Source organism: Lepisma saccharinum, chromosome 7 (genome assembly GCF_977018435.1).
Source record: "Lepisma saccharinum chromosome 7, izLepSacc3.1, whole genome shotgun sequence".
In the NCBI taxonomy this organism is placed as follows: Eukaryota; Metazoa; Arthropoda; class Insecta; order Zygentoma; family Lepismatidae; genus Lepisma; species Lepisma saccharinum.
In genome coordinates this window covers 92273104-92300401 of record NC_139235.1, presented here as the reverse complement: position 1 = coordinate 92300401, position 27298 = coordinate 92273104, and the positions used below count along the sequence as shown (strand labels likewise).

The 27298-nt window shown below is 37.5% G+C and overlaps 1 protein-coding gene across 9 annotated transcripts in view; it reads right to left on the bottom strand.

The window, feature by feature from the left end:
* LOC145990020 (chromatin remodeling protein domino-like) overlaps positions 1 to 27298 on the bottom strand; it is a 195899-nt gene that overhangs the window by 61979 nt on the left and 106622 nt on the right. For all 9 annotated transcript variants that reach the window (XM_083125625.1, XM_083125624.1, XM_083125623.1 and 6 more), the window contains 6 exons: positions 26415 to 26584; positions 24658 to 24854; positions 21098 to 21212; positions 17912 to 18016; positions 14486 to 14725; positions 12896 to 13111 (listed from right to left, as the gene is read on the bottom strand). In XM_083125625.1, the coding sequence (XP_082981751.1) occupies positions 12896 to 13111; positions 14486 to 14725; positions 17912 to 18016; positions 21098 to 21212; positions 24658 to 24854; positions 26415 to 26584 (1043 nt within the window). The remainder of the gene's footprint in view (positions 1 to 12895; positions 13112 to 14485; positions 14726 to 17911; positions 18017 to 21097; positions 21213 to 24657; positions 24855 to 26414; positions 26585 to 27298) is intronic.

Genomic DNA, 27298 nt, shown 5'->3' with positions numbered 1-27298 from the left:
TTCATTCACAATGGAATTTTATAATGAACGATGGGCTATGTCTGTTGCTTGTCCGGAAAGGGTTAAATAAATAAAGCAAGTCAGGTCATCAGAAAAACACATCATGATGTATTGAAAATGTCATACATACCTATGAATGTTAATGTCTTGTGAGAGACCAGCTCTCTCACTAGGAGCAGATAATAACAGCACTTGCATCATCACATTTAAACTCCTAAGCACTGGTGCAACAGTGCTCTAAGGGCCAGAAGCTGCCAGAGCAACCATTACGTTGGGTGGCGTGTGGTCAGTGCATTGAGTCCCATTGCCGCTGTTCTCTGGCTTTGTGACCGAAGCCTACTGCTACATCATTTCAAGTAGCTTCCCAATTGTTCTCACGATGCTCTGTGCTCCCACCAGGAATCAAACATGGGACCACTCACACCAAAGGTGACAGTGCTAACCATTTGGGAGCCCATTACCACATTTACGAACACTGTAAACAACATGCATAGGAAAATTGTGCAAAAATCAGTTGAGAGCACCTAAGCTATGCTTTGTTATATGTGAAGAGTTTCTGGTAGTGTGCTGTACCAAAGGCTTTTTGCTCGAGCATCCAATTGTTCGGACGGATGACGCTAGATAGCGTATGGAATTGACAGTTTCTTCGCTCTAGCGCATAATGCTCCGTAAACGCTTGAAGCCTAGTAGTACATGTATAACCGTAATTTGTCTGTGTAGTGGGCTCTCAAATATGGATCGTGAGGTGAAAGATTCGTTTTACTTGAAAATAGTCATCATCTCCATGTTAAAAAGTAGTTTCATCTGCATTACCCATACATAGCGATATATGAAAATAAAGTAGATTATTATGGGCTGAAACTATTATCATTGTCACATTGAAATGATATTTGATTGTATACATTAGAGCGTGGAATATTAGATAGAGTATGAGTGAGTGAAAGTGGTCCCATGCGGTACTCTAGTTTCTGGATATGTCTCTGCAACTTTATAATGTGTTGCAGAGCTTTCTGACCAAAGTGACACGATGAAAAGTGGCCTTGTCCAAATTACATGCAAGAAACAAGTGACGTGTTCAGTTTGCCACGGCACTCTGTTATGAAAGATTTCACTAATTTCTGAAGGTTTTCTGTCAAGTTACAAGTGTGCCTTCCCGATGGCAGAGTGGTAGCATCGTTGCCTTGTAATCAAGGGGTCTCGGGTTCGATACCCGGTGGAGGCACATAGTGGTTCGGATCCCACTTTAAACTGTAGGTTCAGTCCCGATCAGCCTTACTGTGCATAAAGTTGACGTAAAACACCAAATCAATCAATCAAGTTACAAGTGTTGCTTGGAGTCTGTCACCTTGGTCTGAAATGGTATTTTTCTTTGCTTAAAGAACAAAAAAACACAAGTTACAATCAGTCTTCTCTTCAATGAATTATTTGCCGACATCTACTGATCAGAAAATGTTTAATCTCAAACACATATTCTGGATTGATCGTTTTTAAATTCTGATTTGTTGTTTAAGTTCACTTTATGCACAGTTAGGTTAATCGGGACTGGACATACAGTTTAAAGTGAGATCCTGCACTGTGCACTGTCCACTGGGTATTGAATCTGGGACCCCTTGATTACAAGGCAACAATGTTACAACTAGAGAATCAGGAAGGCCCTGATCATTTTTAGAGATTGAGGAAGTTGCTGAGAGTTGTGGGGACAATGTTTTGAAATATGAACTCTTGGATCCATCTGGGACAAGATCACAGGCTGAGTTTCAAAGAAGGACTTAGTGTGTTAGAGCATATTAAAGCATTTGTGCAGGTTCTGCATCAACAACAAGGACCACCAATCAGAGCGAAGTATTCAGCAAGTTTGATGATGAACTTACAAAGGAGAGACTTGCTACTATACAAATAAAGAGTACTTACATTATATTTTAGAAACAGACAAAATGCAAATTGAACTTCACAGTGAAAATATACCATTACTTAACATTTTGATATAATAAATTCATATATACAAATATTCTGTAGATGGCAGTATTAAAAATTTTGCAACCCGTTTGGTTAAAATTATCATCATCCTTGGACTCTTTACATGATAGTATTTCTACTAGAACAAAACTAATAGCAAAATACGTGGTGGGAAGTATGGAGGCATGCATTGTCTTGCAGATGCAGAATGAAACAGGGGTAATTTTGGGCGAGATGTTAGCCATCAATTTTCAAGGATCAGGCGTTCACTCGCAGAATGTTCACAGGAACAGTTGTGCTTCAAAGTCTTGTGACTTTCACTCGATTCACTGATCACATTGATCATGATGGTAATATACAAGAGATACCAAGTAGTAACTACTACTACATGGCAGACAAGCCTGCGAGCACAAATATGGAACAGCATGTTGTGATATATCTTCTTTTACAAGAAATATATATCATATTGTATAGGGTGTTTTTTTTTATAGGTTTGTTTTTAGACATTGCAACACTGCTGCCCACGACAGCCAAGCGAACAGCTGACAGCGGCGTTGTGCTCAATGTGGTGTGCCATTTCACTATGAATATACTTACGCCAGAACAACGCCTGCAAATTGTGCAACTGAATTACGAACATCATGGTTCAGTGTGCGCGACGTACCGTGCCCTACGTCCAATCTACGGACGACATAACCGTCCATCCGAGCATGTTATTCGACGAACCATGGAACGTTTTCGCACCATGCATACTCTAATTGATACGACGCATCCGCAGAGATGGCGCGTACAGTGCGCACCGAAGAAGATGTTGCTGCTGTGGAGCGCAGTGTTCAGGAGTACCCGAATGAGTCTATTCGCCATCGTGCACAGCAATTGGAGCTGAGTCCATCCACTGTATGGAAGATTTTGCGGAAAGATCTTGGTTTACGAGAGTACAAGATCCAGCTCGTACAAGAATTGAAGCCTCCTGACCACCGTATGCGTTCCGAGTTCGGTGCCTGGGCTGAAACAGAGATTGTCCATGATCCTCAGTTTCATCACAAAATTTTATTCAATCACCTTATTGACAGAAACATTCAATGAGCACATAATTTCGCGTCATGGACCTGCGAATTGGCCTCCAAGACCGTGTGGCTAAACACTTTCAGATTATTTTATGTGGGGATATGTGAAGTCGTTCGTCTACGCCGATAAACCTGAGACAATGGACGACTTCGGAAGCCAACATTCGCAGCGTGATTACCGATATACAGCCCCAGCTGCTCAAAAAGATGGTCGACAATTAGACTTCCAGATTGCGCTTTATTTGCGCCAGTGCCCGGAATCATCTTTAAACAATAATGGCATACAATTCTCTTTCCAATAAAGCCAATACCATGGCCAGTACCACGAGTTTGAGGTGTTTTATTTTATGTTCATGTTCTATCCCTCTAAAAAAAAACACCCCGTATATTACCATCAAGATCAATGATTTATACTAAATCTATTTCTTTGCAAACTAAAAACAATATTAATTCAAAAGAATGCAATATCATTTATTCTTACTCATTTTTTTTTTTTGTTCATTCTACATCTTCTTACCTCAATACCTAAGGCAACATCTCCTCTTTCCTCCCTCTCCCAGATGTTTTGATTTCATTAAAACTCTCAACATACATATTTTTTCTAGGTCTGCTGACAACAAATATCAATCAAGAATTCAATTCATGATTGGGAAAAGAGAGATGCTGTAGTATATAAATACGGAGAAACTAGTACTCACTTTTATCCGCTTCGCTTCGCGGATAAAAGTGAGTACTAGTTTCTCCGTATTTAAGAATTCAATGTTGGTAAGGGTACATTATGGCCCTTCTCCATGCACATTTCTCGTATGACCAAATAATAAAACAGTGTTGGGAGAACGGTTTGACCATTTGGAAAACCACTGTGAAAGAGAGAGTGCCTCGATGAACGCAACAGGGACCCGTTGGTAAACATTCGCCCACAAAAGGCACTCACAAGAGGACACCAGTGAAAGTATTCACCTGCACCGAGGGATTCGGTGAATGGTGCCAGGAAAATCCACCAATCCAATGTGAAATGGCCAGAAGGGTGCATATGGCTCCTTCCACTGTGAACATGATTACTCACAACAGTCTTGTACCCACGTACACCACCTCCACTGCACCACATTGCCTGCCGAACGCAGGATAAACTGCAGAAAACTCTATGAAACCTGGCAGTTACCGATACATAAGGTGGACAGAAATGTGAAGCTGAATGCTCCATACTTTCAGTTATCCATTATGACCTACATCTTCTGTATAGACATCCTTCAACAGGTGCGCATTCATATGGACAAGGCCTTAAGCCATACCACCCAAACAGGAGATAAAATGGGAAACCGGGATCTGTGTTATACCATTTCAGGACATTCCAGTGAAAACCCTTATGCCAGTCCTGTAGATTTCTGTGCATTTGGACTCTTGTGGACTATTTGGACTCTTGTGGAATTTCATGGGGTCAGCATACCTTAAAAGTCGTTTGGATAAAACCAAAACAACCTTCCTACTTCAATATTTTATGATGATGACTACCATGAATCTGCAGGAACAATTGTTGGTGTGCCTTACACTCTCAAACAGTATTTGATATATTAGCATAACTTTAGTTTTTAAAAAAAGCTTCTCGTTAACAAAAGTGTTTCTTCCTTAAAAAAAAAAGTAGAAATATATGAGCATCAAGTTTTGCACACTAGGCTTTTCTTCTTTTTTTTAAATTTATTGTAAAAAATACATATAGAGATATGCAGGTCTTGTATTCCCTGCAGGCATCTTACACTGTTCATGCATATGATTACACTGGTCATTTTGTTATCAGTATTAATACAACGTTTGGTGGAAGGTAATTCCCATTCCTACTTTTATAGAATGCCTCTTACTGCACAGGTAACATGTAGTTCATATGACTTGGCCGAAAACACACTGCTCTGATGAATTTTCTTCTTCCAATGAAAGATAGCGTGTTTCAGAACCAGGACAAGTTAGCTAGCAATGTATACTCATTTCACACTGAAGTGGAGCTGACAATTGTCGGCAATAACTGGGAGGAAGTGCATCATCCTTTGGGACATGTATGCATAGTGCGCAAAATATTGGAAATGACCACAGTATATGGACAGTGGTTTTCAGATCTCAACTTTTCTGTTATTGAAACACATCTTGGTGTCAAAATGCTGTGTTGGTTGATTCCAGTTTTAAACATTGGTGCGGATGTCTACGGTAGGTTCCAGACTGATTGGGTTTAATTGATTTGTTTTATTTTACTTAGCTTTTCTGCTACCTTGGGCTAATTGCAAAGATGGAGATGAGTGATGATATCATTAAATCGATGAACACACTCTCGCATTCATCACCATCCTCTGGCATTCTAGTATGATGTGCTAACAACTCCGCCACTTGGATTGGGATATTTTCTCAACTGTATACATATTGTCATTCCATTCGAGATACAAAATTCTTTGCATTTTTCCAACAACATGTTCAACCCAATGGAATGAGTGATAAAATAACAGTTGTTAAACTCAAGACTTGATTAACTACCATATCTCTTTAAATATATATTCTTTTTTAAGCTGAAGCAATAATCAAGCTGCTCTTTGCATTCAATGGCATCTTGAATTCGAAGAAATATGGTATTTCAGTGAATCAATCACCTTCTCTCTCCCTTATGCATATTTTAGAGTATACAAATCAAACTTAAAGTGTGCGTGTGCATCTGGGAACATGATGACCTCTGAGTAAAGGCCGAGGAGTTTGAGAGTAGTCATAATTTGAACACATCTTACCAGTTTGATTAATTTCTCAATCTTTATATTCAACACACTGAGCAGATTGGAGTCGAGTTGGTTGGTGTTTTAAGTCCACTTTATGCACAGTAAGGCTAATCGGGACTGGACCTACAGTTTAAAGTGGGATTTGAACCATATGTGCCTCCACCGGGTATCGAACCCGGGACTCCTTGACTACAAGGCGACGACGCTAGCACTACACCATCAGGGAGGCCTCTGAGCAGATTGGAAATGAAAGTTCCAAGAAATATTTACAGGTTTTCAGATACCTAGGTCAAAATTCTGTGCCAAGTAATAGGGAAAAGAAATTTGAGGTGACCTTCGTGGCAAAGTTGGTACCACAGCACGATATGAGTCGGGCATCCCAGCATAGGTGTTCATTGTGAGTGTCCTTTCAACTTCATCACTCATCCTCAATGTTGCAATAAGCCAAGAGTGACAGAAAAGCACTTAATAAAAATCTAATTCAGAAATTACATCCACATTATCTTTTTCGTATGCAATCATGTATTAGAGTGAGGCAGGTTGCAGTAAAAACTACAACTAAGTGCATCTTTCTCGTGCTCTTTTGCACCACTAGGCAGTGTTTTGTTCAATTCTGATACCCCTTATGCCCTGGTCTTAAAAATTACTGTTATTATGCACATGCTCCTGCCAAAATGTGTACACATGAAGTGCAATGTATGTAAAATATATTTTAATCTTTCCTGGACCCTCTGCAGTTGATGCTTCATGAGCCCCACTGTGATGTAACAGGCAGACCACCTAACTCCCCAGTGACACCTTACAGTTGTGTGGAAGGAGAAGGTTTTCTCCCTGCCGTCCGGGATTTAAAATGCTTTCCACTGTACTACTTAATGCTTTTTTGGGTCATTTGCTCAAGTTTATGATTAATGCACTGATTTTTTGCTTGGTTGGGAACACAAAGAATACACAAGCATGGAAGACCCGTGACATGTGATAATGCAATGTTAATTATAACCAATAGATGAAGGATGTCACAGAGGAGTCTGTTAAGCATTTTCATTACAGCAAGTGCAGAAAACTTGCACATGTGCGGATGAGTCTCAGATGTAAGATCCAAGGCTGAGTTGAGCGAATCTTCCGATTCAATTCCTAAAACTCATGAATGACAAGCACAAATAATCTTGGCTTCTTCTGCACAAATACCATATGTCGTCCTCCCCCAAAGTGAACTTGATTAACCCCCCCAAAAAAATGAACACCCATAGTATACAAAAATGGTACCACTACAGCTGGCTATTGTTCACTTGCGACAAAACTTATCCAGCATCCTCCTTATTCTCCAAACTTTGCCCTCGTGACTTGGCTCTTCGAACCTCTTTAAGAAGAATCTTTCTGTGCAACACGTCACATTTGATGACAAAAGTTCAGCAGGCAACACATTTCTGGTGGACAGCAACTAAAAGAAGTATCTTCCAAAGGCATCAACTCACTTAAAACAGCATCAATGAAACAACTATGTTCATTGTTCTGATTATGTATTGGTTTGGTATGATCAGCCCTGTGTTTGCTTGTACGGAAACAAACAGTAGTCTGCCAACACTGGGGTGTTACATCAGCATTGCTGCTGTCAGGCATCCTGCTATGTTTATTGCATACAGATTGATTAGTAAAATATCCTCATGGAAGTGACAGCCTGGAGCATTTCAACGAGATCATTCACTCACTAAACATAGTTTTGTACTTTTATATTTCTGTAGAGCCAGCACATATAGTTGTCAATAACTTCCACGCCTGATTCCACTGGGTTGTTCCATACTTTCAATTTCATGTCATTGAGGAGGCTTTTCATATTTTGGTCAGTCCTCCTTGACACAGTGATTTACTGTGTTAAGGCTGGCCCCACCTACAAAATAAAAACAGCTGCAGTGTTGTCAGATCACAACAGCAAAAATCCCATGCAGTATGAGACCTGGATACGATATGATCATCTAAGAAATTTTCCCTTTTGGCAAACTTTGGAATCACATGCCAAAATTTGTTCAGGGCATATTTTTATTTCTTTGGTGCAAAATGGCTGTTCCCCAGTGTATTACCCACCTGTAGAGAAAATGTGTTTGCTGTTCTTGGGCTCAACAGAAGGAATAGGGTGTCTACAAGATCATAAAAACAAAAATTACCTGCCACTTCCAGGTTCTCCGGACCAAATTATTAGAGCAATTAGTGTACTTTAGCATTTCTGGAGGTAGTTCATTATATTTTAGCTAAACCCTCGCATGTTAAGGTGATAATGTGTGGAGAAACAGAAATTGGCTGTTGAGTACAAGCAGGGAGTTTCTATGCAATACTTGACAACTATTGAACAATGACGAACATTTGTTCTATGAATTCATAATTGTAATTATAGTAAAATTCAGTAACATATTACTTTGGAGAACTAACATCCCTAAAAAAATTCCAACAATGACAGTGTGTTCAAAACATGACCCTTTTCCTTCAATATTTTAAAACAAATCTTGGCCTTTTTCATTCAAAAACCTACGTTGAATGACTGCACTATGTCAAAAAAACTGATGAAATTTCCCTGGATTTCTGACTGGTAGTTATCCTGTTGGCAAGCAACTTCACCAGCTTGGGAAGTTTAAAAGATGCTGCAAGAGTGGCTAACCACCTGATATGCAATTGATTATCCCTTCAGAGGAATTCAAAAACTGCAGAGCTCACTGTTCAAGGATGCACTTCACATGAAGGGATGCCTTATTCAATGAGGTCCTAATAAGCAGATCACGGCTGGCGGCAGTATAAAGAGAAGTTCCGATAAAATCTTCTCTTTTAATTATTGAGGAAAGACAAAACAAACACTCCTCTTGAGGATGTCCCTCAAACGGGAAACCGAATAAGCCAATCACAAGGGTAGGATGTTAATCAGAAGTTGCAAAGAGTGTAAGCCCCGCGACAGGTTAACTTTGCAGCAACTTTTCACATACATAGAACAAAACGTGCACACAGAATGTAGTTGAGCTGTAATACTGCCAATCTCCTCACAGTCTGAGACATGAAAAACTTGGCGGTTGAGAAAAAAATGGCACGGGAGATGCTGAGTGCCGTTCTCGAGTGGACTAATACATAAAACCTGCTGCAAACTTACCCTGTCGCAGGGCTTATGTATTTAATCCCAGTGCCCAACTTGAGTAGCTAAATCATTTGCTTCCTAATAAATACTACGTTTCTATTCCCCACTATGCTAGATTACATTAGTACCTTCCAAGTTTTCCGTATTTAACTTGGCATTCAGGAAAATCAATTCATACTTCTACAATGGACCCTCCAATATAACACATACGAGGTTATTAATTGAAAATTACTCAAAAACTAATGCATTTGGAGTTTAAACCCCCAATTTTCCATTGTTAGTCTAAACAGCTTGAGAGGACAGGGATGATTGTCATTAACTTTTGCTAATTGACAATGTATAGTATAACGGCAATTAACTTATCTGCAAAATTGTTCTTTTATGTTCTATTATTTCAGTAGCAGTGGCAGATAACTGAATACAGTACTTCATCTCAATATATTAATTTGCAGTTGCATTTTTGTTTCGCTGATTCATGAATACAGAATCTTCACATGTGAAGGAACTATGAAAATATGAACAGAATGTGCGCTATTTAAGACATAAAATTTCTGAAAGCATGATTTCCCAATATCATTCAGTGAAAAGTGCCCCTTATAACATAAAAACCATCATCTATAGTGCACAACAAATCATATCTGATGGCAATCAAAGCAACATTACAACAGGTTCCCAAGAGGATAATAGCAGTGACTACCAAAATTAGTAGATCATAAAAAACAGATTTGTCGATTTGGTGAGTACTTTTTCAACTATATTAATTTGCTATCATATTTCTTTCCCAAATGCATGAAGTATTGTTTTATATGACTCACAAGGAAACACACTACGTAGACATCACAGAGGCTAAAGGTGATTAGATCACCCTTTACTCTTACATCAACTGATGATTTACTGCTTTAAGGTGAAGAGTGACAGCTTTGCACCAGATGTGTATTTATTTCAGTATCGTCGGAATGGGTACATACAAAAGAAGAAGAAAAAAAAGGAAAGTATGAATTTCTACAAGATGCAAGTGGAAGCATTTTTTAAAGTCCATCATTAAGTTAATACAATGTTTGAAAAATATGATAAGAATCTTCAGAGTCCCATTGATGCAAAAATGCAACTTCGGGCTAATCAAATCTTTAACCTGTCCACTTGTGTTTTCTGTGCCATCCGAAGTTTGATATTCAAGAGAACAAGTAAAGTAATGCTCCCATAAGAGTAATGCTACGTTTTCTCATCCTACGACCACAGAACAGAAGACCCCGCCTCAGTGGGGGGAGGAGCATTTTAGGGTCCTAGAGTGTGGCTGGACACAAACTGTTCCCCCTGCCCTTAAGTGATCATGTAATTTTAGATGCCACAAGGAACTGATTTTTTTCTTTTTTTTTTTTTAGATATTAAAGGGGAGGCATCCATCCTACTCAATCCACCAAGGTTTTAACGACTCAAATCAAGTGGAAACTGTCAAAACATGCTTTCAGAAAAATTGACATTACATTTCATGTCTATCACACAAAATTTGTGTTTCCAGTCTTGCCAATTCTAACCATACGGCACTGGCTGCCAGTAAACAATATTATAGTGGACCCGCAAGCAAAAAAGCCTGCACAGACCTGCGACTCCTGTGCAGCGTACTCCCGCGAGGCAGGGAGGGGCAGGGTGAACCATGCTTCCTTATGGCCCGAGTTGCATGGATCGAGGGGAAGGTTCTTTTGTTTGTGGTCTCTATAGCATGGTTGTTGCTCTTTTTCCAATCCATTCACTTCTTTAACCAAACTGTGCGGTTCCAAACCAAACTGTGTGGTTCCAGAGTTTTTATTATTCAGGAGACAACTACGGCTAACTGGTATTCAGTCTGAAGATACCAAGATTCACTACTTGTTGTATACTCAAAAATATCAATATTCCAAAATACTGGAAATACAATAGAGGATATTCACGATGGTTGCCGTAAACGCGGTTTTAAACTACTTACGTGAAATTTAGAAAATTTCGTACTTCCGCATTGCACAATTGAATTGTTAAATCCTATTAATTTCGAAGATCCACTGTCTTCAAACGCCGTACCCTTTTGTGAATGAAGACCGGAAGTGCGAAATTTTCTAAATCTTACGTAAAGAGAGGATATGATAAATCCAAAGGTATCGAAAATACCAGTTTTTGGTATATCAATATTTTCAGCAGCCCTATAGGATACTACACTGGTGACTTCCTTGCTCTCTGTGCATGCTTATATCTTGGTCGTCTCCAAGTTTGGAATGGCAAGGCAGGGCAAAGTTTTGGTGCCAAAAACACACTGATGATTAACTGGATGAAACGAGGAACAAGAACAAAAAATTATTGCTCCTCCTTGGTCTTCAAATACTTGAAATTTACCTTAAATCCCACCCATCAAAATCTGCACATAAGTGAAACAAAGGTATTGACAAAGCCTATGCCATACCAAACTAATTTTTGAGAGCCATTATCAAGTATAAACAAGCACAACGAGCAAAGTTCATGACACCAAAACAGAGCTCAAGCTTTTGAAACAACTTGGAAACGTACCAAGAAATAAGAACACAATATTAGCAAGGAAAGACACTTTATTTTTCCTTTTTAAATCATTTTTTAAATCTTTTCAATTAAGTATAGTCTCAATCGCACAACATTCATTCACAATAATTCATATTTTACATACATACATTTCAAGAAAACAAATATGTTGTGACAACATGTCACATAGAAATTTGCTCTCACGTGATTTTTAAGGATCACATGATTCAGTAGCTCAGTTTACGTCATAGATTTTCATGCATTCATAAATTATAATACATTACTGGAGAAAAGTAAGATGCAGATGTCACGTAAGCACACTCACTGCATGCTGAACCTACATGTTTTCAGTCACTTGGCTAACCCTGTTGACCTATCAAAGAGCAAGAAATTATGCATTTGGCCAAATTGCTCATATACAACAGTAAAAAAGAAACATCACTGACACAACAGAAACAAGATAATGTCAACAGAAAAACAACTGTTTAAATAAAGGTTCAGAAACTAAAGCCCCTCAAAAGCAGGGCACAATCAATTAAAAAATGAGCCAGTCGATGCGACATTCAGGATACAGGGCTGTTACCTCCTATATTGCTATCAGATCTCCTCCGGCTTTTCAAATACGTGTTTACAGGTGGTACTTTTGAGTTAACCGACAGTCTCTTTATGGAAGATATGGTGTCCAATGTAATGGGAAGGCAGTCATTTGTCAGCGTCACGACGTCAACTTCACTATTACCACTCTCAGACTCGCATCTCGATCTCTCACAGTTTCTATCCTTCACTTCTATCATAGATGCACGTCTTGTACGAATGACTAAATTCGGATTAGAATACGGCTGAGGAACAATTGGGCTGGAGTTCACAGGAACATTACCAATGCTATTTACTTTTGGTGACTGCTGAGAGCCATCCTGGTGGTTAGAGACGTGAGAGTTATTTTTGGACTTAGTCTTTTCTGACCTAACTTTGTTGCCCTGCAGTACCGTGTTGGAACCTGAACATTTCACTTTGGCTACCTGATTCCTAGCTGTAGGGCTCTCTTTCCGAGACGGGGAGACTGGTTTCACACCTGGAAGAATTGGGCTCACATCTAGGGTCCACAAATTTATGCTCACCGTACCACGAGATCTTGTCCGGGGGCTGTTGTCACCAACATGATTCAAAACTGCCGAAGATGTTGATGACGACGACGAAAACTGGGGAGATTTAGATGCACGCACTTCCCCCATGGGATTCTCGTCACATCTAAATTCCCCCAAATCACCACCCCCATCCCCCGAACAGCTAGCCTCCTCCTCATGCTTACCCTCTGTGGACCTCGATCGCAGACTAATCTTAGTATGAGTGCTGCTAGAGTCACTCTCACCCTCCCCTTTACAGGACTCTGAACGGGAACTTATCTTTCTTCTCCTGTTCTCAGGCCTACCCCTTACTTTATTTCTAGCCCAACCCTGTGGGCGACCTTTAATAGACTTTTTATTGACCTGGTTGTGCGAATCCTGCTCCGAGAATGTAAGCAGCTCATCGTCCGTCAGCGTTGCTCTCCTTTCCTCCTCTTCGCGAAGGGCTTGCAAGCGACCCAACTCCCACTCCTTCTTTTGCTGTTCGATTTCAGCTTCAGCAGCTGCAAGTTGTTCAGCAGCCCAAGCAGCTTCCGTGTCCTCCACAAACTTCATGGCATACCTCTCAATTGGACTCAACTGAAAATGTAACAATTCATTATTTATACTGAAAATATAGTTCTCTTTCTCAACATGACAAACGGCACAAGTACAGGTTGGCCACAAAGCACCATTCCACAAGATGAAATGATTAGAAATGCTACATTAGAATCAAAGCTTTGATGAAGCCTTCTTTTGAAATTTGGGTTTGGTGCCCTGGCAAATAGAGCTGCATCATCATTAGAGGCAAAATTTCGGTACAAAACCAGTCAACTCACAGGATAATTCTGACTTCAGAAAGTGTCGCGTTGGTAAATAAACTGTAAATTTTGTGTTTAAGAGTCTATTTTGCATTTTGCAGTTCATTTCGCGACAAACAGGGTGGGAAAATGCACCTCTCACCTTTCAGAAACATGAAAAATTAACATTGCAATGTGATTTTTTTCTTGTCACTTATCTTCACCTAATGTTACTATGCTTCCTGAAGCTCAAAAATTTGATGTCCATAGGAATGTAGGCCTCAATCCACTTTACTACAGCATCCTCCCAAGAAGCTGTCATCAAGTTAGTGGAATTGCAAATAACAAAAAGTTATGTGGTTAACAAGAAAGCCCTATGGAATGAAACTTTATGCCCACCTTATATTTTTTTAAAAAAATAAAATAAAATTATCAGATTATTGACATTCTGATGGGTCAGTAATATTCATGTTTAAAAAAAATAACTGATCTCTGTTGGACGATGGGAGTAATTTTCAAAACTGTCCACTTATCACAGATTACCGAAATTATTCACATTTTTGTGTGTACGTGAACAATTGCAATCATCTGGTAAAATAATAAAACTCTCAACAGTACACTGTTCATATTTGTTTTAATTTCAGTAGACAATTTTCCTGCTAACTTGGATGAGCCACTAGTGTTGCTGAATAAAAATCTACAAAATGTATACCCGTACTTTTAACATGGAAACTGGTAGAGTAAAAAAAACTAGTAAAACAGGAAAATACCTAACCAATCACAAAGCATGTAATTTAATTACTCCATTTAATTACAGTCTACTAAAAAAAAAAAAAAGGAATTTATCTGCACCAAAAAGACAATGGTTTGTTTGTACTAAAATTATTCAATGAATTCACTGTAAATAGAAGTCATGGAACACAACATGGTGAATACCATTGTAGGAAGCAGAATAGAAAACATCTCAAACAGTATATTTAAATTATTCAGCAATTCGTATGTCACAGGGGAGTCTCATAAAATTCAATAACAAAAAACAAAATCACAAATTGCACACAGAAAAATAAAAATCAGAACTACTAATGTCTCATCCTAGCTATTGGGCAGGAAAGCTGGCGCACACATATGTATACACCCACACACGTACGAAGGAGAAGAAAAATGAAGTACGTACTTGCTCAATCAAGTTCTTTATTTCAAGCTCTGCTTTGCTAATCTCTTCTCCATGCTCATTCTCATCCAATGGAATATTCTCATCAAACTCTGCCAAATCAGCTGCAGCTTCTGCCTTTGCTGTTCGTGCGGCCTGCACATCCGTCTCGTCTTCAGCTGCTGCCAGCGCAGACTCCAATGCACCAAGGGCATTCCTGTCATCCGGGACAACTGGCTGTGGCTTCTCGCTGGGTAACGATGGCTGCAAAGTAAATAAAATTATGACAATTCTTCACGTGACAACAAACGACATAATTATATTAATTACACTTTTTAAGCAAACATAAAACTATCTTAATTTAAAATAATATTCACATTGGGAAGGGGGGGGGGGGGGTCATAAGTCTGTCCTCAATTTCAGCATGTCTTCTAAAGCTTCTTACCTCCCACATTAAAAATTTGTGCTATTTACACGAAAGATTCCAAGCAAAAACAATGATTACGATTGCAGTTACCAAGAGTTGATTGAATTGTAGTTTTAAGTCCACTTTATGCACAGATATGCTAATCGGGAGCGAACCTACAGTTTCAATTGAGATCTGATCTGCCAAGGGCTTCCTAGGGGTATTAAACACGGAACCCCTTGATTACAAGGCAACGGTATTACCATTAAGACACCAGGGAGGCCTGAAAATATATGTAGACCAGGAACGGGGAATATGCTAAAGTGCATGGCTCCAGGCTTAACACACCATCATCATCACGATTAGCCAAAAGTGGCAGCTATGCTGGATAACAAAAATCAAATCAAAGTTTAACATGCATTTCCTTCCTTCATTGCTGTGGTTCTTTTGAGAAGTTTATTCACTGCCATTACTAATATTTGTCTCTGATGCCTATACATTGTAATTATAAAAAAAGTGAGAAGACTTCCCAACAGATTGTTTTCCTTCTATGAATTGCATCTGTCATAGCTAGTTAAAACAGGGGTCAGCAACTGATATCTTGAGGTGCCAGACATGTGCCAATACTGCAAAATATACAGATGCCTGTAGCATACATGAACAGGTCTCGGGAAGGAGAAATGTTACAGGTAGGGCTGAGCTGATACCACTTTCAACCGACACAGATACTTGAAAATGGAGATAATTAGAAGCTGTTCAAAATACTGATCAATATTATTCTCCAATTGTATACATCAATTATACAAGAATTACACTGGAATTTTAAAATATATGTTATTTAATCACAAAATCCAGTTTTTCACTGCAAAATTAGTGCAGAATAAAAAGTAAGTTTGAATCATGCATAAATTCCAGGGTAATTACACTTGGCGAATGTGTCGTGCAAAAGTATCTTCTAGTATCGGTCAATAATAATTCAATTCTTGAAAATTTCCTATGCACAAGGAAATGTAGTTTGTAGCATCTGCTAATATTGCGCAGCTGTGCATTGTGCACCCATGGTAGATTAACGATATCTGTTAGGGTGAGGAAATACTTTATTTTGTTGTCAACTAGATTCATTTAGACATCAAAGCAAAGAAAAGGATGGTGAGGGGAGTAACTTCCTCTTTCAACATTAATCTGCTCATGTAGCACAGGAAAAAGAAAACAACAAATAAAAACTTGGCACACTTTAGTAACAATGTAATCGTAAAAAGTCCCACCATCTGCATGAAGAACTGCAATCGTTCATTTATCTCCTTAATTAATGTTAAGTAACCAACCAACTGCCTTACTGTGCATTTAGAAATTTTCTTTACGAGTAACAAAATGCCAAATTTTCCACCACATTCTCGTTTCTACCTTGGTTATTTTTCCTACTTCTTAATTGTAATAATAACAAAAATGTGACAAATACAATTACATCCACGCCTTGCCCAGGGACCTTTGGCATCTTAGGATATTAGATGTTAAACACTCCATAGAATCACTGAATTGGTAAAATTATGGGCAAATTTACTAATAAACCAATATGCCTTTATAGATTGGCTAATCAGCACTGTTTAAAATGGGATCTGAACACTATGTCCCTAAAACCAAGCATCTTCATTACAAGATGATGGTATTACCACTGACTAAATTAAACTGTTTAACTATGGTTTAACCTCCACCCACAAGAATGTTTCGCATCCCTGAAGAGATATTGAAGTCAATCCAAAAATTTGGACTACCAACAAAACACAGGTATGCCTTGTGTCCATCTCTGTTGTTTTTACACATGATCTCATACTTTCAGATATTGATACCACTTATATGTGTCGTCCATTGTTCACACACTGATGTTTTGGCTTCAATATGTCAAAGTATCAGCTTATAATTTTCCTAAGTTCGGTTAGTAACACCAATTTTGCAGTCAAAATATCTTAAAAAATATGCAATTTTAATTACTAAAGCCAATGTAAATTTATGGCATATTCCATTATTTATGATTATTCTAAACAATTTTAAATGCTACAATATCAATATCAAGTAGAACAGGTGCAGCTTGGATTTTTTTTCTCATGAATGCATATTAAAATCTTGTTGCATCCTATGGAAAAGGGTGAATATGAATTCATACTTTGTCACTTTGTTCCTCAATGTAAGATCATACTCCACAATTATTCACATTGTAGTTCCAACTGAATTAATCTATTAATAACTGTTCAGTGCATGAAGTCAGTCAATATTCTTATCACATAACTCCACGCAACAATCTCTGTGGTCAGAGTGTGCTGGAGTATCAAAAAGTAACCTTCTACAAATCATCACTCTTCATATTGACATAGCCAGGCTGTCTACAATTTTGATAATACAAAATTCACAGACTCTTCCAGGTTTTCTAGACCAAATCATTATGAGATAAAATGTAAATAAACTAGGGATGGGCCGATATGAAATTCTGGCCAAATACCGATAACCGATATTCTACCGATCTGATATAAAATTAGAAATGGTCCTTGAAGAACCTGAAAGGTTCATTGACATCCTTAATAAATGTGTGTTTCAAGGCAACTGCAGTGCAAAAGAAGTTGTATATTTAGACATTTACTTTTTTAGAAAGTAGGGCATGGAGATTATCCACAAAAATTACAACAAAATGACAGAATTCTGCACTAAATTATCAGACATTTATCGATATATTGGATAGGTTACCGATAAAGCGATACACTGATATGCTTATATCAGCCGATACCGATAGAGTACCGATTAATCGGTCCCATCCCTAAAACAAATATGTCTGGAAGAAATCAACATATTGTAGTTACACACACTTAGAATCCCACAATAACGTGAAAAGAAACTGGACAGTAATTAACTACTGGGTACAGTGCTAATAAGACATAATTATAGTAAAACTTTACTCAGTATATCAAACTGAAGTATAGTTTGTCCAGAACAAACTAGTCATGACCCACATATACAAATCTCACATGAAAAGTGTAAAGCTTAAGGAAAATTACCTCTTCTTTGATTTCCTTCGCCTGTTCTCTATCAAGCACTTCAGCCATTCTTCTTGATGCATCATTCTCCTCGAGATCAATATCAAACAGATCTTGAATGGTGGACTGAAAGAAGAAAAAACATTTATGTAACAGTATGGTCTAAATGATGTACAATAATCTCTATCCAAACTTCAGAAGTTTCGAGACAAATCTCAATAATGAACCTGTAGTAAGTAAGATTGTGGATTTCAAGGTGCAAAAGCTTTTAAAAAATATGGCTGTTTTCATACAGACCATTTGAGATATGTATTTAGGACATGAAACACAAACTTCAGCAGAATCAGTTCTCTATGTGGGCCGTGCGCATTATATACAGAAGGTGCAGAAAAACAGAGAATTGAATAAAGGCATTTTATCAGCATCTTTTTGAAAACTTTTTCAGAACCTTTTCCCCCCCTTTCTTGCCCATAATTTTGCACCTTAAAATCAGTCATTAACATATCTTTTTACTAATACAAAAAGCAAATATAGTAGCACTTGAAATGCAAAAGCCTTAAAATTCCACAATAAATATTTAGGAATGGATTTTTTTAAAAGATGCTTGTAGCATAGATAAAATATGAAAAAAAACTATTTTTTTAATTCACCTCTTTGTTTTATGCAACCCGTCAATGGAGTTGGTCTTAGATTAGGAATAGGAACTTCATAATTACAAATTTACTTTGTACAAAACCACAGTCTATAAATTATACATATACATAATTATGAAATAACGTGGTAAAATTGTGCAATGAATTTCAGCACTAAATAATCGGTTCTATCCTTAATGAAAAAAAAAAAAAAACAACTGTAGTGCTTTTAAAGCCACAGTTAGGTTCAAAATATAATAATCATTATTACAATCTGTAACTAAAAAAATAACATGAATAAAATTCTGTTGAAAGAAAAAAAGATATAAAGATGTGACAATGCACCATTGTTTAGATCAGGGTAGCTACGATTTTTTGATTATGGAATTCCCTGACTTTTCCAGGTTTTCCAGACCAGAAATAAAATTTTTCCAGACATGTTTGTCGTCATGATTTTTGCTTTTGAACCTCAAGTTTTTCAATTAAATATGCAGGCATGTTAATTATTATGAATATGAATATACACAGTTATTAGCTGAAAATTTACCAAGTGAATAATATAATGCTATTCAATTAAAAAATAAATAACTATTGTGCTTCCCCATTTTCACGAAGTCATTACAATTAAGGTGGTGTAAAAAATCAATAAAAAAACGTGGCATATATCAAAGCTTTACAATGTAACCTGTATACAACCTCAATTAGCCTATATCAATACAAATGAGAAACAACAGAAAATTAGGTTATGTACCTTTAGAAAATATGCAATAAGTTTAATGATTATATTTTTTAATTTATTGAAAATAGTACATATTACGGAAATTCAGAACTTGAATGGGGCCGGTGACCAACCATACACCTAAAAAAATATATACGCGGGCCACACTTTGGAATCAAATATCTCCATTATTTGAGTTTTCCACATGCTGGAACCAATTTTATATTACGGAAAACATGGAAATCTGTCTTTTAAAAGGTAACAGTTCCGAATGTTTTATGATTTTTTTTTCAAATTTTCCTAGCAGGAAGACTAATTATCATAGAATTTTGGCAATCATTGTGACACGAAATTTGAACCTTCCTTAAAATAATGAGAACTATTTGGATTCGAAAAAAGTTATTTATGTTGAAAAAAAAACTTCAAAATGACCTTACTCAATCATACACGCTTCCCACGGACAAGGTATTCTCCGGTTGACAAGCGACAGTAAGTATCGTAAACTAGTGGGAATGAATGTAGAAATAAATTGGAACCTTAGTAGAGTGCATTCAGGGTCTTTATTTTAATTCTAAGACAACCAAACCTGACAATCCTAACATAACCACAAAAGCAAATATTCACAAAATCTTAAGTAATCGCTAAAACTCTGCAGTATGTGTTAACAGACATAAATCGAAATCAAACCATGTAAAAGTTGCATTTGTAGCATGATGAAATCATAATAAAACAAAAGGAACTTGGGTTCATTTTCACCACTTTTCAGCATAATTTCATTCTACACGCAAACAATACGTAAAATTACTACCGGCATGAAACCAACATTCCTAACCTAACCACGATGTGTGACCAGCTTACGTTTAATTCCTCTATTTTGCACCAGTTTTTAAAAAATAATTCGTTCTACATGCACAAAACACGTGCATATTCGAATAATGACGTCACTGATACTGCATAAAATCACTAATTTCTCGGGTGTAACACATCTCTGCAATGTAAAAACTACGACAACGAGCAAATTAACTAGTTGATCAGGTTGCTTCTGAACGGGTCGCAAACAGACTCAAATTCACAGAACGGGTTCACGGGGGGGAACGAAGTAGCAAGTCCCTTTGTTTTTACTCGGCATCCACACCCGTCCAGCTCTTCAAGCTTTATTGCAGATCCAAAACCAATGAACTGTCCGAACAGGTGTGTTCTTGAAGAAAGAAAATTTCCTCACCACACACAAAGCTAAAGGAACATTTTTCCCGCAAGAAATTCTGAGGATGGCTGGTGCGTAGGTTTCGTCTTGAGTAGCTTGTTCTCTAAGGAAAAATCTCACGCCTCTCCAAATTCCGGTCTTAACAGGTTCACAAAAACGAGTCGCAAAATGAACGGATCCAAGAGTGAATAAATATAGAATTGAAATACGAAGGAACCATAATTTTGTACGTAACAGACTAGAAGTCATAATGACGAGAGAAACAAGTTTCTGAACTGAATCTTTTGGGGGGACTGGAATCACAAGAACCGAATTCGGAAGTGGAAATGAACAGTTCATTCATTTTGTAACTGGCTCTCCTGCAACTCCAAAATGCACGTAAATTCCAGAAAATATGCAAAATTCCATGACTATTCCCTGACCAACCAAATTCCCTGACTTTTCCCTGTTTTCCAGGTTTTCCAGTCGCGTAGCAACCCTGTTAGATGGAATTCAATTATACTTTACCCCCCATTGTTGGAATTTTTGGCATGCCTCAAACCTCATGGTTTCCCACTTTTTTGCATCTTTTACTATCTTTAGACCCTAGAAAAACGTAACATTGGGGGTTTTACTGTATATACATGTACACATAGCAGAATCTTAGAACTTACACTTTTGAAGTATGCTGTAGTAAAATTTCCACCTTCAATGGCCAAGTCACCCAGCATTCTCTTTTGGTTAGCTTTCTTCAAGATATTCTCTTCTACTGTCTTCTCGCTTACAAGCCTGAAACAAGGAAACAGGGGACTTGAAAAGTTCATTCCTACATCTTTATATTTATGTACACAACACATAATTATGAATAGCATACCAACAGGTACTCACGTTTTCCGCGAAGCTGTTTAATTTCATATTGTCTCATCTCTGTAGTTTATTTACTAATGAAGATGATTGAAGAACAAGCACATGTTAAAATCTGTTGTAGCGTGTCGCCCACATGGGTCACTTCATGACCCAACATGGCTGGTAATTGCTACTATTCATCTACTTTCCTCTTGTCTGAGAAGCAGTTTTGCAAACCACTGCAACTCTAAAGCCAGGAAAGAATACTTTTGTAATGATGTATACAACCTCAGCATTCATAACACTGACAACACACTAGTCTCCAGCAGGCAAATGATGAGAAGTAGGAAGTTACACCAATATTTTGGAAGAATTGTAAAACACGAATAAATTTTAAAATGTGACAAAACAGGGAGTTAAAAGACTAGCCTTCTGATTAACAAAACTGCAACTATTATCTTGCGGCTAACACAAGAATAATCCTCTTGAACACTCGGAGCAGTGGAGGAAGAAAAAGCAGAGCTTTTCTACGGAACCATTCACACGTTATAAATAAGTCTCGCAATGTTAAATAATTCATTTATCTGCAATTTTCCTGCAAATTCTGTCTTCAACAGATTATTTTGCTTTAAGTATAATGGTAATAAGACAACAGAATTTTCCCCATCTGGTAGCCACTGTTGATCCCCCTCCCCTTTTTTCAGCTTATTTGTATTACCTAGGACACACTGGGAAGTATGGTGATAGTGACTTGTATGGCAGCTTGAAAGACATCAGTTTCCGATCTGCTTCATGCAGATACGACTCGCAAAATGCAAAGAACAAAAGCAGGATCATTTAGCAAGGGCCAATTTGGTTCAAGGGTGCTTTGCCCTCCCCTGAAAGTGGCAAAAATAGAATTCCAAGTCGGGAGTCTGATGGGACTGAAATGAACGTAAACTCTAAAAATTGAATATCTGATAGATAATAGTTAGGGAAACAAATTTAAGGCAAATAAAAACTGAGGAGAGCGGTAAATAAAATGTTAGATCAGCGGTATATACCAGCGGTGGAAAATAAAATTGGCACACACTTTTTCATCATGAGAGGAAACAACATACAAAAGAGCTATAAATTGATAAACTACTTCATTTTTATATACTGTACACATACACAAGTACTTAGCTGTCCAACCAAAAAGAAAACATCAACACAAAATCACTTCATTTCTAAATTGCATATCTCAAGTGATTTATTCATTGTATGTATTTAAAGGATGTCCTTGCTGTCCAAAACAAATAAAATAATCACTACTGCACATACACAAACACATGTTGAAAATCACATGATGATGATAAAATTCATTCATGACTGAACACAAATGACACCATTGTTTCCCTTGATGTGCGGGAACAGACTAATCTTATGACTGCTACAGCTAGCACGTTCAATGAAACTGGATGGAAGTTGAGTAGACATTCGGGGGAAGAAAGGAATGCAGCTTGACAAGGAGCGAAGTTTTCGAACTGAGATTATGTGCATGGGAAATCCCAATTTGCAGCATTTTCCTGATGTAATCAAAGATAAAACGTTCTTCAGCTGCAAGTGGTAGGAAACTTTAGGCAAACGTTTTGTTACAAATCGACAGTTTGCGCACACAACCTCGATTGCAGTTTTTTGCATGTTTTCTACTTACTTTGATGATATTTCCCAGTTATTTTGCGAAAAAGCATTCATTTCATGGAAAAGCACACATTTCGCATTACTTCGCGAATAAAACTCATGCATATTTCATCATTGGGGGTATAGTTATGTGCAGAATGTTAAAAATTGCATCTTTTTCCCACATTTTGTGATTTCGTGCATCGCGAAAATTCAATGTCCCTAATAATAGTACACAACCTTACCATACTATTGTGAAATGAATAACTGCAATTTCACTGTATCTACAATTTTCAACCAGTACAATGACCAAGCATCTGTACTGGTCAGAATATAAGCATTGGTATGGGCATGTTTGGTACCACACTAATTCACCTTTGAGATATGGATAAATTAATTAGCTGCATGTTCCTCAAAATAGGGATGCCTAGATCCAGATGATTTTATAGTTTTAGGACACATTGCATATTCTTTATTCATTATGTCCATGTAGATTACACACACATTATTTAAATGTTTATTTTTTTTCCATTTGGCCAAAAACTGATATCTGCATTGCTCTGTTTAGTATAAATTAGGGATGGGACAGATTAATCCGGATCAGCCAATATTGGTGTATCGGTAAAATTACCAATTATTTTACCCATCCCATTTATCTATAATGTCTTGTAGTTTAGTTAAAAATTCTACCATTTTGTTATTATAATCTCCATGCTCTACTATTTTTAAAAAGGTAAATGTTTAAATGTGCAATTTCTTTTGCACTGCAATCACCTTGAAACACACACACTTATTAATGAGGATAATGAACAATTCAAATATTATATCGGATTGGCAGAATATCACTATCAGTACATTTGAACTAGGGCTGAGCCGATACCACTTTGAACCGATACCGATATTCTTACAGATTCCCACCGATACAGATACTTGAAAATGGCAATAATAAACATTTGTTCAATATTGGTGTGTAAATATTCTCCTCCAATTATATGCATCAATTTACCAAGAAATTTACTTTAGAATATTCAAGAATTGCATCAGAATATTAAAATAGACATTATATAGTCACAAAATATAGTTTCTCGGGCAAAATAAAAAGGAAGTTTTAGTTTTTCATAATTTCCAGGATAATTAAGTGACGTGCGGCATTTTTGCGGAATTCGTGAAAGACCAATATGCCGGAAAGTATCGGCCAATACAGATACAAATGCTGAAGAAATATGTTATTCATTATTTCACCTGACATTCATCTTGTTGAGTTTCTACACTAGAGTGCTGCAATGAGTGTTTTTCACTCGAGCGGCAAATAGTTTGCATGAGCAACGCTAGATGATAGTTCCTCCGCTCAAGTGAAAAATGACCGACTAGCGAAATACATTTGAAATCTCGAACTTTATTAGTAGACTAATTTCCGTAATTTGTCTATGGTAGTGGGCCCTCAAATATGGACCGTGAAGTAAAAGACTACGTGAAATTGAAAAATAAGTGAACATAGTTATCATCTTCATATTAAAATGCAGTTATGTATATCTTACAGAGATATATGAAAATGAAATAGATGATTATGGGCTGACTGCTGACATTTTATATTTCTACGATTATTTTCACATTGAAATTATGTTCCTTAATGTCAGAAACTATTCTTACCAGAATAACTGAAAAATAAATAACAATTTGGATTATCTTAATATTTTGAACATGAATTTTTGTAGCCACTGTATCTCAAAATATGACTAATCCCTACCTGTATATATGTACATCTCTCGTCTGTCCAATTCGATGGCACCTATCCTGAGCTTGTGCATCCATGGTAGGATTCCAGTCGCTGTCGTAAAATATCACAGTATCAGCACCAGTCAGATTCACTCCGATTCCACCAGATCGGGTGGACAGAATGAAACAGAAAATCCTCTTGTCCGCATTGAACCTCTCCATCAGCACCTGCGGAGAACAGCCACAATGTCAATGAGTAGCCATTGAAATAGCAATATGTATGTCAATTGTCACAATATGCCATTGATGGCCAATATTTGTAGATCACAAATCAGATTCGAAAGGACCCAAGCTAAAATATTTACTGCACATAAACATTTCACAACAATTTCTATTTTGGTTATTTTTTACATCTATGTTCTATCTACTGGGTCAACAAATAATGAAAAATTGCTGGATAGGAAACAAAATTCATGTGCCAATGACTATACCTTCCTTCCTTTTCTATCCTATCAAAAGGACATATGGATATTATACAGGTGTCCAAATTGAAACGCCATAATTTCAATGTCATAATTTCCTGTGGGGGCATGTCAAGGACATGGTGTATTCAACTAAAGAGACAATCCTGGTACCACTTTGTGATAGGATTACATGGGACAACCAACATGCTACAGGCAACCTGGTGGAAAATCGAATATCGGCTGGACATCCTCCGTGTGACTCATGGAGCGCAGGTAGAAATGTACTAAGTCTACTAAAAATATAACAAATGTTCTAAATGTACTAATTAATACTTTGCTCACAGAAACTTTAGGACTATGTATATTCATTAAGGTATAATTCATTTGGATGCATCAAACACACGTAGAGTTACAGACAGTTGAAATTAGGGCATTTCAATTCGGACACCCTGTATATTGCCAGTTTAATCCTTGATAAAAAAAAAAAAAGGTAAAGTGCTCCTCTGTGCTTAGCACCACACCATGAAGGCGTATAGGGGTGTGGGGGTAACGAACGACCCACACTTTCTTCATCCGGTCGCGAGTGGGGGTGATGGGATCAGCATCATGCCCCTGACTGCCTTTACCCCCCAGGCACCCATGTCATTCGACACAGGGTGGGCGCAGGGGCCGCTTCCAACGTTAGAGAAGTTCCCGGATTTGAACCAGCCGAGGATTGAACCCGGGACCTTTAGCATGGTAGTCAGTACCACAAATCAGAAATGGCGGTGTGCACACAGAGTAAATGGTGGCCATTGGTCTGATTTAATGGTATACCATCCTCTCATCATACGCATGCTGTTAAAATAACATTTTGCAGGTTTGTCTACAATTCAAAGAGGGGGTAATGGGACTTTTGGTACACCCTGTATATCGTGGAAACTATATACTGCCGATATCACGATTTGGAAAAAAAATATTGTATCATATCCTGTGACAATATTTTCTTGACAATATATCACAATATCAAATTTCTGGTATCATCCATCCCTAGTCAAATCAGTATTTTGGACTAGTTCATACAATATTTTTAAGGTTGTACACAATGTACAACTTTTATGTGTGAAACACTAGTGTGGGGTATAGTGGGACCACAGGCAAAAGCACCTGCACATAACTGTATCCTATGTGGATCCTACTCGCAAGTGTAAGGGGACGGGCAGAGTAGAGGAGCTTTCCCCATGGTCCGAGCTGAACAGATGGAGGGAAAGATGTGCAAAAGCTTTTAGTTGAAAGTTATTTTGTTTGTGGTCGCTCTAGAGAATCAATTTTAAATGAATCTTACCTGTCTTTGGTCCACTCTTGTAGTTCCATCCAACCTAAGGTAGATGTGTCCGTGATAATTTAGGAATGCCTCTAGAACATCTAACATTCTTGTCATCTGGGTAAATATCAACACCCGATGATGACCTATTTTCAGTCTTCTCAACAACTGATCTAGTACTTGAAGTTTACCTACAAAAGATATGAGCCATTAGTCTCCAAGAATACATCGTATTTAACTCATTTATTTCCACTGTCCTAATAATGGAACACGATGAAGATACTTCATAAAATCTTACTGAAAGTAAATCAGTTTTTGTTGTGTTCTTGTTAAGACCAGGTAACACTATCAAAAGTTATGTGAACAAATGCTGGCGAGGTTGTGTGTGTTGCAGAGTGGCCTGGAATTCAAAATAAGAAAAACGAGCTAACTAGGAAATGTATTATGTAATATTACTATTTGTTCTTGTTTTAGAGTAAACAATTTTTGAAAATCTGTAAAATATGAAAACCAGAATAATTTTTGGTGCTTGCAATAATTAGACATCAACAGACATTATAGCATGCTATGCAAACCACCCTCACAAGAGATTTAAAACCATTAGAGAAATAAATACCTAATATACTAAGTTTCTCTACTTTACTGAAGTTGAATGACATGTCTCGCTTCTAAAATTTTCAGCTAAAAAAAAATTAGTGCTGGACTAAATTTAAATATAAGATTCTTTTACCAATTGGGATATGTCAATTTGCACAGATATTCATACAAGGTCTGACAATTTTGCAAACTTGCTACCATGCTACCCTGAACTATGGCAAATATGCAAATGTGCAGTCAATTTGGACACTTAGGCCTTGGTGCTCAAATTGCCTCTCAAAGCATTAGTTTTGTACAGTGCTGGCAAT